At 32.1% G+C, this 18,027-nt stretch overlaps 2 protein-coding genes across 5 annotated transcripts; one reads left to right on the forward strand and one right to left on the reverse strand.

Annotated features, from left to right (window-relative positions):
• Nucleotides 1-246: 246 nt before the first annotated feature.
• LOC127259583 (inositol 3-kinase) lies at nt 247-3,653 on the reverse strand. Of its 3 annotated transcripts, none has more exons than XM_051286990.1 (3): nt 2,489-3,653; nt 730-1,003; nt 247-652 (listed from the first exon to the last, which is right to left on the reverse strand). In XM_051286990.1, the coding sequence occupies exons 1-2, from the start codon at nt 3,326-3,328 to the stop codon at nt 734-736; spliced, it is 1,110 nt and encodes a 369-aa protein (XP_051142947.1). In that variant the 5' UTR covers nt 3,329-3,653; the 3' UTR covers nt 247-652; nt 730-733. The 3 variants fall into 3 exon arrangements, with proteins under 3 accessions (XP_051142947.1, XP_051142948.1, XP_051142946.1); XM_051286991.1 differs by having other exon boundaries at nt 247-665; XM_051286989.1 differs by having other exon boundaries at nt 247-1,003.
• Nucleotides 3,654-6,729: 3,076 nt separating this feature from the next.
• On the forward strand, nt 6,730-15,479 carry LOC127259581 (ABC transporter G family member 31-like). Of its 2 annotated transcripts, XM_051286983.1 has the most exons (24): nt 6,749-6,850; nt 6,951-7,039; nt 7,180-7,264; nt 7,377-7,539; nt 7,699-7,775; nt 7,868-8,012; nt 8,141-8,442; nt 8,532-8,813; nt 9,539-9,855; nt 9,950-10,110; nt 10,187-10,290; nt 10,495-10,651; nt 10,828-10,875; nt 10,972-11,093; nt 11,200-11,532; nt 11,714-12,004; nt 12,086-12,169; nt 12,384-12,517; nt 12,601-12,828; nt 12,982-13,153; nt 13,355-13,442; nt 13,815-13,981; nt 14,180-14,489; nt 15,347-15,479. In XM_051286983.1, exons 2-23 carry the CDS (start codon nt 6,969-6,971, stop codon nt 14,444-14,446), a joined length of 3,798 nt encoding a protein of 1,265 aa, XP_051142940.1. In that variant the 5' UTR covers nt 6,749-6,850; nt 6,951-6,968; the 3' UTR covers nt 14,447-14,489; nt 15,347-15,479. The 2 variants fall into 2 exon arrangements, with proteins under 2 accessions (XP_051142941.1, XP_051142940.1); XM_051286984.1 differs by lacking the exon at nt 15,347-15,479 and having other exon boundaries at nt 6,730-6,850; nt 14,180-14,581.
• Nucleotides 15,480-18,027: the final 2,548 nt, after the last annotated feature.

Consider the following 18,027-nt stretch of genomic DNA (forward strand, 5'->3'; position numbering starts at 1 on the left):
GAAATAATAATATTATATTAAAAATACGTGTAAAAATATTTTTAAAAGACTAAAATATCCATATTTTATACTTTATATCATTATGAAAAAACGAAGATAAAATAAAAATTGAACTGTTGTTTTGTAATCAATGAACAAGGAACATATCTAGCTTGAAGACATAATACAACATTGTATGGAAGGCAAGTGGTGTTTATTATATTTTACAAAAATAATGTCGATTAAATATTAATTTAAAAAAATAAATATACAAAATAAATAAATAAATAAAAATCCCAAGTTACAAATATAGAAAATAAAAGCTTAATTAACAAAATAAAAAATGTATCTTTGTCTAAGCTTGTTGATATAGCAAAGCTCCTTATTTCTTTTTTACACAATTCAAGTATGGCCTCATTCACTTTGATAAATAGATACATAATTCGATTCCATTTCATTCTCCGAACTAAACCATAAACAAAGATATCTAGAAAACAAAAAACCTTCCAAAAAAAAAAACTAAAATAAAATAAAATAAAATAGATGCCCGTGTTCTTCCATCGATCGATAAGTTAGATTACTTCATGCCGTGAACCAAGACATTTCTGCTCGGCTACTACGCCTACTTTGCCGGGAAAACTTTGCTCGTCACTGTGCGGTGCTTCCGAATTTCCTGAGACAAAAATCTATGTAATAGTAAGCTTGATGTTTGATTATTAGAATTTTCGGACATCCTGTCCATCCTTTCACCTGTCTATGATTGGTTCTTCACGAGCACTGTCTGAGAACAGTTTTGGTCGTTGCAGAGGCCATTCGGATGATGTTCTTCTCCTCCTTTCGAACAATCAGACAACTCTGATTGGCATTCTGGAGTTGGATACAAAGGTAGTGCTCTTGTTCTAACAAGGGTTGCTCGAAAAGCTTCGTGGTCTAATGACTTTGCTGACTCCAGCTTGTCTTTCGACTGATCTTTCCGGCTGCTGCATAACTGCAATCTCTTTCTGTGAACCTCGTCCTTGACTGCCTGGAAATTTATATACACGGAAGGAAACCAAATCTTATTATATAGATACAGAATCCATATTTTGCAACCTAATGTTAAGATGATAGACATGAAATTCAAGTATGTTAATAATAATAATAATAATAATAATAATAAAAACCTTCATAAAGCATACATAGCAACTCGAATCTACTGTTCTCATTTATAAGAAATTTAAAAAACTCGCTCGAAAGGCCTTATGCAGGTTCCTGCCCCATCTACGAATTTTGTGGACTTATATATCTATGGTGCAGCAGATCGAAGAGGTAAGAGCTGAGGTTCTTTGATCTTCGTTAGAATCAGTAAGCAATGCATATCTAATTCGCCTGAGTTTAACCTCAAAAGCCCAAGCACTCAGTTTTGTAAGCAACTTCGGACAAAAACTACCAACTTTTTTCACATAATGTAAGTTTATGCATTATTCAAGCTAATCGATTCCGGCCGGGTCTTGTTTATCTCTCCTACAATTCAAGCTACATGGTCATCCTAAGAACATATGAGATATCATCACATCTAAAGCTCCAACAAAATAGAAGTTCTCAACATTTATCAAGGCATTTAAACAAAAATACATAACTGAGTTCATGGCTTACTACTCTGCAGACAATGTGAGGTAGTAAGTAGTAGCTATTCGAGATTAGTAGCAAAGAATTCAAGCTAAGTCATGAAATATCATCACATACCCCAAGAGGCCTCATACCAAGTGGTTTTCATCTAATGCCTTACATCGATACGATCTCTAAAGAAGTGCTATCTCAAGAGCCACCGCAACCACTTCGCACATTCGGTAACTTGTCATAATGCACAAATAGATAAATAGCATATACACAGAACACAACACAAAGCATGGAGAACAAATTCATTTGACATTTTCACCATTATCACACATACAACAGATTCAAATAATTGCTTACAGTATGATACTGCTTAGGATTATTAAAGAAAGCAAAAGGCACTGCGCACTTGTGTCGTAAACATAAGCATTTCCACGATATTTTTTGGATTCTTATTCCAGCTTCCAACCAATCAAGAAAGAGTGAAACCATTAAACCCGTTGACATAAAACATCCAAACAACCAAATGTAACTGTCTTCCAACTTCCAACTTTATTCAGAAAAATTCCTAAAGCAGCTCTAACTAGAACTTCTAATTTCGATTTTAAAGATGTGTAAGAACAGAGGTTTCCGGTTTTTGCTACACAGACATCAATCAAATCATCTACGCAGCCAACATTAGGATGAACTCAGTATGTTAAACAAGAGCAGCTACAGCCTCATAACCTTCTCAAAACCAATACTCTAAAATCTAATTTCATCCACAGAAGCAACATTTGCTATCTAAAAACTACACTCATCTAAAGGCTAAAATTTCATTGTTCTCAAAGAACACACAACCCTAAGCACAACACAAACAGATGCAATCAAGAATGCAATTCAAGAAACGATTTATGTTTTAGCAAAATCAAACCTGCAGCAACTTCATGTCGAATTTAGGAAGCCCAATTTGCTCAACAGTAAGCGATCCGAAAAAGTTCCCCAACAAGGCAGCATCCGGCACCGCCAGCCCCAGCGAAATTCCGACGACAAGCCCGCCGAGGAAACTATCGCCGGCGCCGGTAGGATCAGCCTGAACTGCGGGGAACGGAAGGACCTGCTGCTCCACATTCTCGTGGTAAACCGTGCAACCTTCCTTCCCATTCGTCACCACCACGCAGCACATCTTACGCGCCTCCTCAACGTCAACGTACGGCGCCTCGTCCGACGAGGCTTTCAAAACCCTAATCCTTGGAATCAAATGGTGGAATCCGGAATCTCTTAAATTGACAAGCCTCACCGTCCCGTCGGCCGGATCGAAGGTCCTAATCAGCGCCTGGATGTCCACAAAAACCGCGTCGCAGATATCCAGCATCTTTTCCAGCGTCGCCGGGGAAATCTCCCCGGCGACGCCAACCGCCAGCCCAAACTCGAACCTCCGCGATTCGGGGAGGTCGGACGGAACAATCGGATCGCAAGCATGGACGCGGTGGAGGACGCGGTCGTGGCGCTGGATTTGGGAGGAGAAATTAGCGTGGAACAAGGTCGTGTTCGAGGATGGAGAAATTAGCGGCGGATGCGCGACGGAATAGGCAAAATCAGAACCGACTTTGCAGATGAAAGTGCAGGGGACTGAAAGGCCATCAAACACGGCGGAGATGAAGGCGGCGGCACCGCCGAGGGACTCCGTCAAAACGACGCCGTCCTTGCGCAGAACGTCGTGGCAGTAGTTGCCGACAAGGAGGCAGGAGGTGTGCTCTGAATCATGCCTCATTCTGAAGCAGGCGTCAAACACAAATTGGCATCCATTGAAACGCCATTAAAACCAATCAATTTGCAGGTGAGTGGGTGGATTATATGCTCCTATCTATGCAGCCAAAAAAAGCAGCGGTGGTGGAGAATTCGAATTTGTGCTTTTCCGAATCCGAGGCAAGCAGAGAATGACACAAACGCACAATTCAATTCATTCTCATGTTTCATCTGCCAAACCCAAACTCAAACCCAAAGGCTTTTCTGAATCTTGTTTGTTCGATTGTGTCGGTGTTTTTGCATGTCACTTGATCTTTCGTCTTCTTCTTATGTCTGTTTCTGGTTCTGTTTCTTCCATTCTGAACAAGTCTGCCTAATAATAAATATTAACCTTCCGATAAAAAAAATATATATTTCATCCGTCCCCGTATCTCTACATCGTTTTTATCCGTTTCATGACGTACTTTACTTTTCTTAAATAATTAAATTAATTAGTTATCTTAATTTTAATTTATAATTAATATATTTTTTACTGATACATTCTTAATTATCTACTGATTAGACTCTTTTGTCTACAATGTAGCACATATATGTGGGACGAAGGGAGTAAATAATATTAACCTAACCTAGTTTAACCTATTCACGTTGTAGTACTATTTTCTACTCCCTCCGTCCCAGATATTATATCCACGTTGTCGTTTCTGTTGTCGTTTCTGTCCGTTCCACGTACTATGTTACTTTTCTTTTTTGAAAAATGATTACACACTTTAATCTCATTTTAAATTTTTTTAAATTTTTATTTTTTTTAATTTTAATTAAACTAATTATTTATCTTAATCTTAATTTATAATTATTTATATTATAGAATAATTATTTTTACTAATACATTCTTAATTATCTACTAATTACACCCCTTCTACAGTGTAGAGACACGGTATCTGGGACGGAGAGTGTAATTTTTAATACGTAATTTGAAAATAATTATTTAAATAATTCATTTGAAAATTAAGTTTTAAAATATATCATTAGTACTGTTCAAATTAGATTATTGGAATATTTAAAATATTTTTAGAAAATAAAAATAAAAATAAAAATAAAAATAATCTATAACAAAAATAATCAATTTTTATTATTATTAATATTATATATGTAATCTAGATTGTCCAGAATAATTTTCTTTCAATTTTCTTAATCTCTTTTCATATATTGATTTACAATTTTATTTTATATTTTTTGCAATTTTCAGTAGATTTTAATTATTTTAAAAAATTTTATTTTCAACATTTATTTTACGTTCTCAATTTGATTTTTTTGTCCTTATCGTTACATGAATCCTCGGAAATATCGCAGGAGAGCTCAGATCTGTTTTTGAGGAGGCCGGACAACCTTCCGAACAAATCAATTCCGGATGATCTTTTCGAATAGGCTGTCGGTGGGGATTTTTTATGACAACAAGTATATTCTATGTACTTGCAATATTTTTAAAAACAAAAATAATTAATTATATTTTATTTCATAACACCATTCAAATAAATATATATATATATACATTTTTTCCTTACCATAGCATATACTAATTCCTACATTATTATATCTACAGTCTACTAAATTATTCGGAATTAAAATGTTACGTCTTACATTGTTAAAAAAACTCGACTCTAGCGACAATGACGGTTTACTTGGTATTTTTATTATTTATTATTTTACCAATTTAAAATAAACTAAATTAATTTTATATATTTAAAAATGATAAGAAAATTATGTTTTGATTAACTTTTAAAATTATATTTACGAATGTACTAATTTCTTTTTTTTTTTTTTTAATAAAAAATATGTGTAAAAGAATAGTATGGATCCATTCCATTTTCATCTTTTTTTCCCTTTACCTTCTTTCTTTTCATTTTCAATTAAATAGATTTTATTAATAGTTACTTATTTTTTATGGACATATAGAGAAACAAGAATAAGGAAACTATTACCTAGTAAAGGCAAGGTATTTATTATGCACATATTTTTATTGCATTTATATAATTTCCGTAAGTGATGATGATAATCCAAATATTAATTACAAAATATTTTCTATAATTTTTTTCGTCTATAAATATTCTACGATAGTTTTTACATTGTACAAAATTATCAAGTATGGCTGGATTAATTGCTGTTGATTCGCATAGTAATTCTGAATTTTCATTTCAAAGTTCGTCGAATCGAGACATAATCGAAGAGGAAGAGTTGGAGCTTCAATGGGCAGCCATCGACCGTCTCCCGTCGCAGCATCGAACAAATATTGCCCTTGTAAGAAGCAACACTCGTACGGAGTCTAGACATGACAAAAGTTACGTCGAAACTATTGATGTAAGAAAACTCAATAGATCTAAACGTGAGTATCTCGTTAAAAAAGCACTTGATACCGTTGGACAAGATAATATTAAATTATTATCGGGAATTAAGGCACGCTTAGACAGGTATATAAAATATATATTTTTTTAACATATAGATTAATTGTAATAGCAAAAAATATATATATAATTTTTTTTAGTGTGTTTATTTGAAGGTTTAGAGTTTGGAATAACAAAAATTTAAATCTAAATATTGTTTAATTTAATTTAAATAGATATTAATGTGACATTTGTATATAAAATTAATTTTAGTATAAAAAAATAAAAAATTAATATTGATTAAGTATCTTCGAATAATTATACAAATTTATTTGAAATCAAAATATCGTTGTATTTTTTATTATTTTTATTATTTATTTTATACTTAAAATTTTATTATATTTAATTTATTATTATTTATTAAAAAATCATATTAGATAATTAATTTATTACAAAAAAGAAAGATAAATAATAAATTTATAATTATACTAATAAATAAAAAGGATAATCTAGTATTTTCATCATTATAATTTTTATTATTATATATATGTATATTTATGTTTATGAAAAAAGACAGTCTTATTCAAACTAAATTATGAAATGGAGTGTATTTTTATTTAAATATTTTATAAGTCTCAACTAATTTGTAAAAAAATTAAAATGTATAATAGTAAAAGTAATTATAATATAATAAAATAAATTATAAATTAAAATTAAATAATTTAATTAAAATAAATAATATATAAATTATAAATTTAAAAATATAATTAAATTATATAATTATATTTAAAAAATAGATAAAAATTTATGTGAAATATTAAGAGAGCAGTATCTATCAAATATTCAAATATAAATCGCTTCCTTCGTCTCATATAAAAACAATATATTTTTTGCTTTTTTTATTATAATTATTTTTTTTGTATGAAGTGGGATCGGCACTGTAAAAGTGGGTTATACCCACGGAAAACTCGCATTAGCAAAAAATTAAACGTAACAAAAAATATGAACATGGCTCTTGAGAGTTTACTGAAATTGTGTACTGATTCAGGCTGGGTTTGGAGGTTCCAAAACTTGAAGTTCGGTTTGAGCGCCTTGAGATCACTGCCGATGTGCAGATTGGCTCCCGAGCTCTCCCCACATTGTTGAATTTCTACAGGGATTTGGTTGAGGTAATTACCGCATTTCAACTGTTTCGTCATCTCCTTTTGCAGTTGTGAAATGTGAACTACACTATACTACACAAGCTGTATTAACTGCACTGCACTGCAGGGAATTTTAACTAAATTGATGATATTCAAGCCGACGAGACATGAGCTCACCATCCTCAAGAGCGTTAGCGGTGTTGTTAAACCAGGAAGGTGCGTGAGTGTAGACAGTTTTTATTTCTGTTTTTCAAATTTAATTTAATTTTCCAGTAAAGAACTGTAGAATGATAATGATCTGTGCTCATGATTTAGACAAATGAAGTGTGGTTGTATATGTTATTGTATCTTGCTAGGATGACGTTACTTTTGGGGCCTCCGGGTGCCGGCAAGTCAACGCTACTTAAGGCTCTTGCAGGGAAGCTTGACAGCGGTTTGAAGGTAAGCATATGCTAGTTAATCATTTGCACCAAATAGATATGATTGGTATAAATTGTAGCTAGAGCCATATCCTTTTCATATTTGTTGAATTGACTCTTCTCTTTTGTTTCAGGAAAGTGGAACTATCACATACAATGGTCACAAGTTTGAAGAATTTTATGTACGGAGAGCTTGTTCATATATAAGCCAGACGGATAATCACATTGCAGAAATGACTGTGAGGGAAACAATTGATTTTGCAGCAAGATGCCAAGGTTCGGGTGAAGAATTTCCAGGTATGTGCTATTTGTTTCTCTTTTGTTCTTTGGACATGTGCAGTTAACTAATTGAAGTTCTATGTTTTTCTGTGTAATTACATGGTGCTATTTTCAGTTCTATAATATTTAATTTGTAAAGGGTGCTTATATGTTCAACTTTCAATGTTTATATTGTAGTTTATTTGAAGGAGATTAACCATCATGAAAGGGAGATGAATATTCGTCCCCGCCCTGAGATAGATGCTTATATGAAGGTGCAATTTATTTAACTGATATTATATGTTAGCACTTGTACTTGGGTTTATTTCATGACTTATATCCTTTTGACTAATAACAAACTACTCAGGCATCATCCATTAGGGGTAAAAAGCACAACATCACAACAGAATACATATTGAAAATTCTTGGCCTCGATGTGTGTTCGGACACAATAGTTGGTAATGACATGCTCAGAGGTGTTTCAGGGGGCCAAAAAAAGAGAGTTACTACAGGTCTTCTCCTAGCAAAAACATATTACCTTGTGATTTAGGCTCAATATATATTCGACATTTGTTCATCATATTTGTGTCTCAAAAATTTTTCACATGTGGTATTGATGAAGATGATATTTTGCTCGTAGGAGAAATGGTGGTTGGGCCACGGAAAACTCTATTCATGGATGAAGTATCAACGGGACTTGATAGCTCTACCACATATCAGGTTGTTAAGTGTGGTAGGAATTTTGTTCATATTATGGAAGGAACTATTTTAATGGCTCTTCTCCAACCTGCTCCTGAGACATTTGATCTTTTCGACGATCTCATAATACTCTCTGAGGGGCACATTATATATCAAGGGCCACGTACTCAAGTTCTTGAGTTTTTTGAGTCTTTGGGTTTTCAAAAGCCCCCGCGTAAGAATACTGCTGATTTTTTACAAGAGGTAAAAAATGATTTCGAATTTACCACCCTCAGATTCTATGCATATTAGTATGTACTTTTAATCACTCAAGCAATTTCTGCACATCTTAGGTAACTTCAAAAAAGGACCAGGAGCAATATTGGGTTGATCGTTTTAGACCATATGAGTATATTCCTGCTTCAAGAATATCTGAAGAATTTTGGAAATCACGACATGGTCAAGATTTGCGATCTTTTCTGTCAGTTCCGTATGATAAATCTAAATCTCATCCTTCAGCTTTACCCAAAACTAAGTATGCAATCTCAAGATGGGAGCTCTTTAAAGCCTGTTTCTCCAGAGAGTTACTTCTAATCGATAAAAACCGCTTTTTGTATATTTTTAAAGTACTTCAGGTATGCTATGTTTCATTTTGAATGGTCAACTTCTTACAATTTTAGTGTGATAATACAGTTGTATTAGCTTAGCTTTCATTGAGTGCAGGTATAGTATAGTAAACTAAAAGAGTCATATAAGTGAAGTTGAAATGCATTTAGGGTGTGTTTGTTTGGGGGTTTGGATTTTGAGTTGGGATTTGAATAGTAAAAATTTTGAATTTGAATAGTTGTATGATGTGATATAAATAGGGGTTGATGTGATGTTTTGAATGTAAAATTGATTTTTAGTATAATATAAAAAATTAAAAATAGGTGTTTGATTTGATATTTTTTGGGGGAAAAAATAGAATGAATAGTAGAAATCCAACAAAATCTTTCAAACAAACACACCCTTAGTGAATGAATGTAGTTTTGAGCAATCTAAATTTTGTGCTACAATTAGATGATTCATTTTTCAGCTTCTCTTAGCATAGGGACAATTGGGTCTTTAATGAAACATGAATTAGGAATTAAGCTGTCAAATCCTTCTAGGAACTAAGCGCTTGATTAGAAATTCGAAAAGTATACTATAGTGCTTTTGTGTAGACTGACCAATAGTATCTTAATATGCTTAAATAGTATAACTTTTATTATAATCCATGAAATTTCAAGGTGAATGAGTACAGAATAATTTATCTTCATCCTAGCTGTTAATGATAATGACATCCACACGAACATAAATTCATCTTACTTATATTTTTCAGATTGTGTATGTAGCAACTCTAGCATGTACGTCATTTCTTCGTACAAGACTAAATCCAGTTGATGTGACGAATGGCGATCTTTATCTTTCTTGCTTGTTCTTCAGCCTGGTAGTCATGCTATCCAACGGATTTGCAGAGCTACCTCTGATGATATTTCGACTTCCTGTATTTTACAAGCAAAGGGATAATCTTTTTCATCCTGCATGGTCATGGTCTATCTCAAATTTCTTAAGCCGGATTCCTTATTCAATGATTGAATCTGTTGCATGGTCTTGCATGGTGTATTTTAGCGTCGGATTTGCTCCTGGATTTGCGAGGTATAATAACAATCCAGAAAACTCTTCAACTTCAGTTGATGATAATGAAATATTCGAATCTCATCCCTCCTTTTCAAATCTGTTTGTGTTCCAGATTCTTCCGGTTTGTACTGCTACTCTTTTCACTACATCAAATGACATTAGGTCTCTTCAGGCTAAATGCCTCTCTGGCGAGAGATATGGTTGTTTCTAGCACTTACGGGTCAATTGCAATGATGACAATGTTTTTGCTTGGTGGATTTATCATCCCCAAAGGTTTGATAACTTTTGCAGTCGATATTATAGTCATTACTAGTTTTATTTCTTTAAAATAATGATGATTCTATGTCAGGAATGATCAAGCCATGGTGGGTATGGGCATATTTGGTATCTCCATTGTCTTACGCGCAACGCGCAATTGCCGTTAATGAATTTCTAGCTACACGATGGGTAGAGGTTTGTATTTGCATACATATTGTTAAATGACACCATCTCATTTGAAAGTTAAAACACGTGGCAAGATATATCACTTTGAACATTCTGTGTTACCATTAAATGACAACACACCTATCATTGTATCATCTTATGCCTATTCTCCAAATGAAGTTCAGCTTGAATTTGCATTATCTTTTGTGTTTATTATTACGTTCCCTTTTGCAGAGATTAACAGCCCAAAACACCTCTCTCGGATACACAATCCTACAATTTCATAGCTTACCCACCGAGGACTATTGGTATTGGATTGGAGTTGGTGCTTTATTAGCGTATGCTGTATTATTCAACATTGCTTCAATGATCGCACTAACATTTCTCAACCGTATGTTTTCTGAGAAAACATAATATATGTACCCTTAAAACTTCAAATTAGTTTGACTTTACAAGAGACTACGCATCCAGCTAATGATAGAAAATATTATTACAGTTTGTTAGAAGTGAACTTTTTGGCACGTGCCATTGTTGATTTTGTGTTACATTTCCTGTTTTCTCTTACAGCTCTCACTGCATCTCGAACAATTCTTCCACAAGACAACAATAACCTAGGTACTTTGGCTACCATGTACACTTAGCAATGCTATGCATCAAGCTAATGATGTTGTGTTTTATTAATTTATCTTCTCTCTTTTGCTGGTCAAACAGAGAATGCCGAGCCTGTTACACCATCAAGAAATCGTGCAAGTGAAAAGAAAGGGATGATTCTACCATTCCAACCATTAGTCATGACTTTCCATAAAGTCAACTACTTTGTTGACATGCCTAAGGTAATTCTCATTTAAAGTTACTTTATCCATAATGAATCATTAGTCCTATTTGCAAATTATGATATTTAAATAGTATGCATGTATGTATGTGACTGAGAACTTCTAGGAAATGAGTTCACAAGGTGTCCCGGAAGGAAGACTCCAACTGCTGTCCAATGTCAGTGGAGTATTCTCACCTGGTGTGCTGACAGCATTAATGGGGTCAAGTGGAGCTGGAAAGACAACATTAATGGATGTCCTTGCGGGTAGAAAGACTAGTGGCTATATCGAAGGAGACATAAAGATTTCTGGTTATCCGAAGGAGCAGAAGACTTTTGCTAGGGTGTCTGGATATGTGGAACAAAACGACATACATTCACCTGAGCTGACAGTTTATGAGTCCCTATTGTTTTCTTCATTTCTTCGGCTCCCAAAGGATGTGGATGAACGACAAAGACAAGTATGTGATGCTGTGTTGCATTTATGATTCTTATATTATTATTATTTTTAAGATTCATTTCATCTTTTGGAGGAAATAAACATAAACATATTAAGCTGATGCATCTTGCTACCACTCCTTAGGACTTTTATGTGAGGTAGAACTTTAATGTAACTAATTTTTAGCATTTATTTTTTCCCAGGAGTTTGTTGAAGAGATAATGCAGCTGGTGGAACTTGACTGCCTAAGACATGCATTGGTAGGCTTGCCTGGCATTTCCGGGTTATCCACTGAACAGAGAAAACGTTTGACAATAGCAGTTGAGCTTGTGGAAAATCCATCGATCATCTTTATGGATGAACCAACATCTGGTCTTGATGCACGGGCTGCAGCAATTGTCATGCGCACAGTTCGTAACACTGTTGATACTGGAAGAACAGTGGTGTGCACCATACATCAGCCAAGCATTGAGATTTTTGAAGCATTTGATGAGGTTTGATGTTTGCATACAAATTTTTTCTTTTCTTATCCTCAAGCACACTGAATCTGCTGATACAGTAATTGGAAATTGCAGCTCCTTCTGCTGAAGCGTGGCGGCAGAGCCATATATGGTGGTAAACTTGGCCAAAATTCACAAACAATGATCAACTATTTTCAGGTAAATGTGAAGACTACTATTAACTTACCGTCTATGGCACTGTTTGCGAATGCTGCTGCTTTTATTTTCTTTCGTAATTACATTAGGAGTAATGTGTTTTAACAAGCAAATGTTTCTAAATGTAGTTCTAACTATACAAATAAAAAGCAATTTAACTGCTGGTGTTTGGAAAAAAATAGATTCTATAATTATTACTTAATTTCATATCACCTAGGGGATAAGAGGAGTTGCACCTTTTCCTGATGGATACAACCCTGCAAATTGGATGCTTGAAGTAACCACTCCCGCTGGTGAAGAGAGTATCGATGAAGATTTTTCTGTGATATATGCAAATTCGCAGCAGTACCGGTAATCCAATTATGGCACTCATTACTTCTATAGAGCTAATCTTTTTTTATGCTATTATAATCTTTGCTAAACTTACGATGCAGGGATGTCGAAGCTTCTATTCAGACACAGAGCATTCCACCTGAAGATTCCCAGCCTCTAAAGTTTAATACAAAATTTGCAAGAAGCACATTGTCTCAATTTAAAATATGCTTCTGGAAGCAAAAAATCATTTATTGGAGAAAGCCCCATTACAATGGGATCAAGATGCTTTTTACGACATTTTGTGCTGTTATTATCGGTACCATATTTTGGGATGTTGGTTCCAAAAGGTAATATTCTTCTGAGTGTTTCAACAATGGTTGATGCAGTATCTATTCAATGATGTCTTTCGAATTCAGCTTCCGTTCAACTTGTTCTATAGAATCCATTAACACAATCCCTTGAGTATCGGGATTCATATTGTTGTCTGAATGATTTTCCAGGAGTTCGGCTCAAGCACTGTCTGCCTTGATGGGAGCTCTCTACTCTTCTTGCATTTTTCTTGGTATAAACAATTCTGGTACTGTACAGCCGATAATATCTATTGAGAGGTCTGTTTTTTACAGAGAAAGGGCTGCTGGAATGTACTCCCCTGTTCCATTTGCACTTGCACAGGCGAGTTTATTTTCTTTTATTTATTTTTGTATTCGTAATCTTTGTTGTTCGACACTACACATGATTTGAAAACTCGACAGGGAAATCATCTTATAGTTTATGTTATGATCTTATAAATTCATATCAAAGTTTTTTCATCAAGAATTTTATGCAATTTAGTTTTATCATTTAATCGAGTCCCGGCCACTTTTATGATTGCAGGGGCTTGTGGAGCTTCCATACATTTTGGTGCAAGCGATAATATACTCCATTATAACCTACTTCATGATAAACTACGAGAGGATGGCCGGTAATTTATATTTATTTATTCGTTCTTTCCTAGTTCTTACAGTTTTCCGCCCATTCGTTGTCATTTCATCCTTGATACAATTCTCTATGAAGTTTAAACTATACCTTGAAATGACGTCGTTTACACAAACACTTTTGAAGTTTTGGAGTTTGAGAATTTTTGAAAATAGTAAAAAAAACAAAATATTTGATGCAAGAGAATATATATAATTTGATGCTTTTTTTACGATTACCGTAAAAGTGTCTATGTAAACAGTTTGTGACTCATTTCATTCATTTGTGTTACATGTGCAATATCTCATTGTTTTTCCGACAATAGTATTATAAACATAACCTTGTAGCTTTTAACACAATTTTTGTTAATATGTCGCAGGAAAATTCTTCCTATATCTCTTATTCATGTTTCTTACATTCTTATACTTCACCTTCTTCGGGATGATGGTTGTGGGACTTACTCGCACTCTAAATTTGGCGGCGGTCTGCGCCACTGCATTCTATGCAACGTGGGAACTATTTTCCGGCTTCCTCATCCCGGTGCCGGTAAGTATAGACCTCAAGAGTTGGCTGTTATCTATGAACATATATATATATATATCGTATGCTTTGTAAGAAACAGAAGCTGAGGATTTTTGTATATGGTTTATATAGCTTTCGAGCATTTTATAGAGGACTAAAATTGTAGTTTACCAAATTCGATTACCATTTCAATTCACAACTAGTTGATTATAATTGATGCAGAACATTCCTCCATGGTGGATATGGCTCTACTACGTCTGTCCGGTGGCTTGGACTTTGCGCGGCGTAATCACTTCCCAGCTCGGCGACGTAGAGACAGCAGTCATCGGACCGGATTTCGAAGGAACGGTTCAGGAGTTCATCAGCCACCGGTTTGGCTTCGAGTCGAAAATGCTCTGGCCTACCGTCGGCGTGCTCATTGGATTTTGCGTTGTCTTCTTCGTTATCTATGTCTTCTCTGTCAGAGTTCTCAATTTTCAGAGAAGATGAATGAGGAGCTCGATTTAGGGCTGTGATTCCAACTTCTTCTCAGGTAGAATAAACTTGCTGATTTGATCTTAGCCGCTCGTTGGATAATAATGTTTACTGTTGAGATTTGTTGTTAAAGAATAATATAATAATATTAAGTTCAAAATTATTAATAAGTATATTATTACAGTATTATATTTCATTCAACATTTATAATAAATATTATTTACTTTACAATATCTCTTTATTTTTTTAATTATTAACTAAAATTTTAAAATATTTTCAATTATCTTTTTATATTTTTTTAATAATTTTTTTTTATCTTTTTATTTCTCATCCATCCCAAATAGACTAAATATTGTTTTTATTCCTTAAAAAAATTGCGAGATTTTTCATTTTATTTATTAAGAATTATAAAGATATTTAAAAAAATAAATATTTTTTTATTATTCTTTTTAATTGAGAACTAGGTTAATGGAAAAAGAACCCTAAATCTACCATATTATATTAATCATGCGAAATGCTCCCCCCGTTCCTTAAAAATGATATTATTTTTTATTTTTGTTCGTTTCAAAATAAAAATATCATTTGCACTTCCAATATAGTCATTAATTTTATATCACATAATCTAATAGGGGTATTTTTATCATTTTTAATATAAACCAATATAATACTAATATTCAAAAATTTACGTGAAAAATTTAAATGTTACTCTTCTTCAGGGACGGAGGTAGTATTATTTTTACTTTTAGCAAAGACTAAAGCTTTGTGTAGATAGAGATTTGTGGAGATTTTTGAAATTTTGAAAATTTTAAAAATATAAAAAATTAGTATTTGATTTGATGTTTTATGGAAAAAAAATTGCATTTGATGTGATGTTTTTTTTTTACAAATGAAATGAAAATATTTTGTGTAAACCAGGCGGACGGAAAAGACACACTAGGCAAACCATGTGTGGCAGGTGACCTGAGACGTCGGGGGTTTGAACCCATGACTTAATGGCACAAGTCCAACCATCCCTCACGGGACTTATTTTTTAGACTTTTCATATTCCACATATATTCATCTAAGACATTCCTGTTTTCTTTGAATTTAATATAAAAATATTTTAAAATCATATGTTCACCGTTTGTATTTTAATATATATTTTATAGATAATCTCATTGTTGAAATCAATGATAATGTATCTACTATTCACTAATTATAATTAGTATCTATATATTTATCATATTATTATGTCTTATTTAAATAGTATATTACTAGCTTCTAGAAACTAATTTACTTATTCTAAAATAAATCTAAAATCAAATTGGTGTAATATTAATAAAATAAAAAATAAAAAATTAACCCTTTATATTTACTTTTGTTATTGTTATTACATTATATTACATTCAAAATAATATTATAAAAAAAGTCAATATAGTATATATATATATATTACATTTAAGTCAACATGCATAACAATATAACGAACATAATAAAAATATTATTCATTATATACTATTATGTAAATTTAATTTTAGATGTGTAATAATCTTGAAGCATTGAATGAGGGTCAATTAAGTCATTTCACGTATCTTTATTAGCGTACACAAATTTATAAATGTACAGATTCTCCTTGTTTATCTTCGTTAATGTAATAATAATTACTCAGATATCATGTCCACGTTGCCGTTTTTGTCCGTTCTATATATCATGTCATTTTCTTTTTTTGAAAAATGATTACACACTTTAATCTCATTTTAAATTTTTAAATTTATTTTTTTTAAATTTTAATTAAACTAATTAGTTATCTTAATTTTAATTTATAATTATTTATATTATAAAATAATTATTTTCACTAATATATTTTTAATTATCTATTAATTACACCATTCATAAAATACGTGTCTACAGTGTAACAGACACGGTATCTGGGACGGAGGGAGTACTATTTAATCAACGATTTCTACTGTACGATTACATGGATACGGAATTAAATACAAATCCCCTATTCTTTAATATAGATTTCCTAAATTTAATTGAATGAATTATTTCCAAAAGAAGTCAAGAAAAGGGCAAATTAGTCATTTAATTAATTTATGGCCAAAATGCAAATACTAATTATGAATAGATTTTTATTATATATGTATATATATTTATATTTGTACTTCTATAAATATATTCAAATAATTTTTTTCTTTGTATCAAATTATCGAAAATGGCTCTATTTACAACTACCGATTCGCATGTCAATTCCGAATTTTCGTTTCAAAGTTCGTCGAATCGAGAAGTGGTCGAAGAAGAGGAGATGGAGCTTCAATGGGCGGCCATCGACCGTCTCCCGTCGAAGCATCGTTCGAATATTGCCCTCGTAAGACGTAACACTCGTACTGAGGCCAGACATGAATCTTACAAAGATTATATCGAAACTATCGATGTAAGAAAGCTCAACAGATCTAAACGCGAACGTCTTGTCAGAAAAGCACTTGATACTGTCGAACAAGATAATATTAAACTGTTGTCTGGAATTAAAGAACGTCTCGACAGGTATATAAAAATGCATTATGTCTTTAATATTTGTTTTAATTTGTTTGATAGAAAAATATAATGTATATTTTAAAAAATCGTAACAAAATTTTTATGTACTCTCTTCATCTATACATAAATTTTTTATTTGACTTTTACATTTAAATTAATATAATTAATATTTTATAGATATACAATTTAATAAAGTAATATAATGTTTATTTTATTTTTAAAATTAAAGTAAAAATAATGTAAAAAAATAAAAGTATTAATATTTTAATATTTAATTAAAAGTTATTTTTATTAAAAAAAATTATTTAGACATACTAAAATAATAAAATAAGGGAATATATAAATACAAATTGATTTCAAAAGAATATCAATAAAAAGAATTTTCTCCTAAAAAAAAATCAAAATAAAAATAAATATATAATCCAAACAATTTATATGCAAGAAAAAATTTAAGAACATTCATTAAAAATTATCAATTAACTATCTATAGTATACAAAAAAAAAAAAAAAAAAACATTTGTTTGTATTATATACATAAAAATGAACGCCATTCAATCTTTAATATTAAAAGTAGATTATAAAATAAAATAAAAATAAAAAATCATCATATTTATAAAACAAAAAATTTATTAATTTATTTAGTTGTACTTTTTACTATTTTTATTATTTAAGTTATATTAAAAACTCAAATTATTTTAGAGAAATTATAAAATTTTAATATGTAAGTCATTATTATTTTTTAAAAATATCATTGCCTATAATATTATTATTATATTAAAAAAATTACATTCAGTAATTATTTCAGCAGTTGGAAAAAGCTAAAAACAATAACGATAAAAAGAAAAATAGTAAACGTTACGAAGTTATGAACATGGCGATTGAGTTTACTGAATTGTGTATTGATTCAGGCTGGGTTTGGAGGTTCCAAAACTTGAAGTTCGGTTTGAGCGCCTCCAGATCACTGCCGATGTGCAGATTGGCTCCCGAGCTCTCCCCACACTGTTGAATTTCTACAGGGATTTGGTTGAGGTAATTACGCATTTCAACTATTTCTTCATCTCCTTTTACAGTTGTGAAATGTG

This window comes from Andrographis paniculata, unplaced genomic scaffold (assembly GCF_009805555.1).
Source record: "Andrographis paniculata isolate CXL003 unplaced genomic scaffold, ASM980555v1 Contig60END, whole genome shotgun sequence".
NCBI classification, from domain to species: domain Eukaryota; kingdom Viridiplantae; phylum Streptophyta; class Magnoliopsida; order Lamiales; family Acanthaceae; genus Andrographis; species Andrographis paniculata.

What these genes read in the sequence shown, in the direction of transcription:
- LOC127259583 (XM_051286990.1), bottom strand. Translation starts at nt 3,328, where the DNA reads ATGAGGCATGATTCAGAGCACACCTCCTGCCTCCTTGTCGGCAACTAC. An exon ending in TCGACATGAAGTTGCTGCAG is followed by an intron (nt 1,004 to 2,488) that starts GTTTGATTTTGC and finishes ATAAATTTCCAG; the next exon opens with GCAGTCAAGGACGAGGTTCA.
- LOC127259581 (XM_051286984.1), top strand. Translation starts at nt 6,969, where the DNA reads ATGATATTCAAGCCGACGAGACATGAGCTCACCATCCTCAAGAGCGTT. An exon ending in TTCCATTTGCACTTGCACAG is followed by an intron (nt 13,154 to 13,354) that starts GCGAGTTTATTT and finishes TTATGATTGCAG; the next exon opens with GGGCTTGTGGAGCTTCCATA. An exon ending in GCTTCCTCATCCCGGTGCCG is followed by an intron (nt 13,982 to 14,179) that starts GTAAGTATAGAC and finishes TAATTGATGCAG; the next exon opens with AACATTCCTCCATGGTGGAT.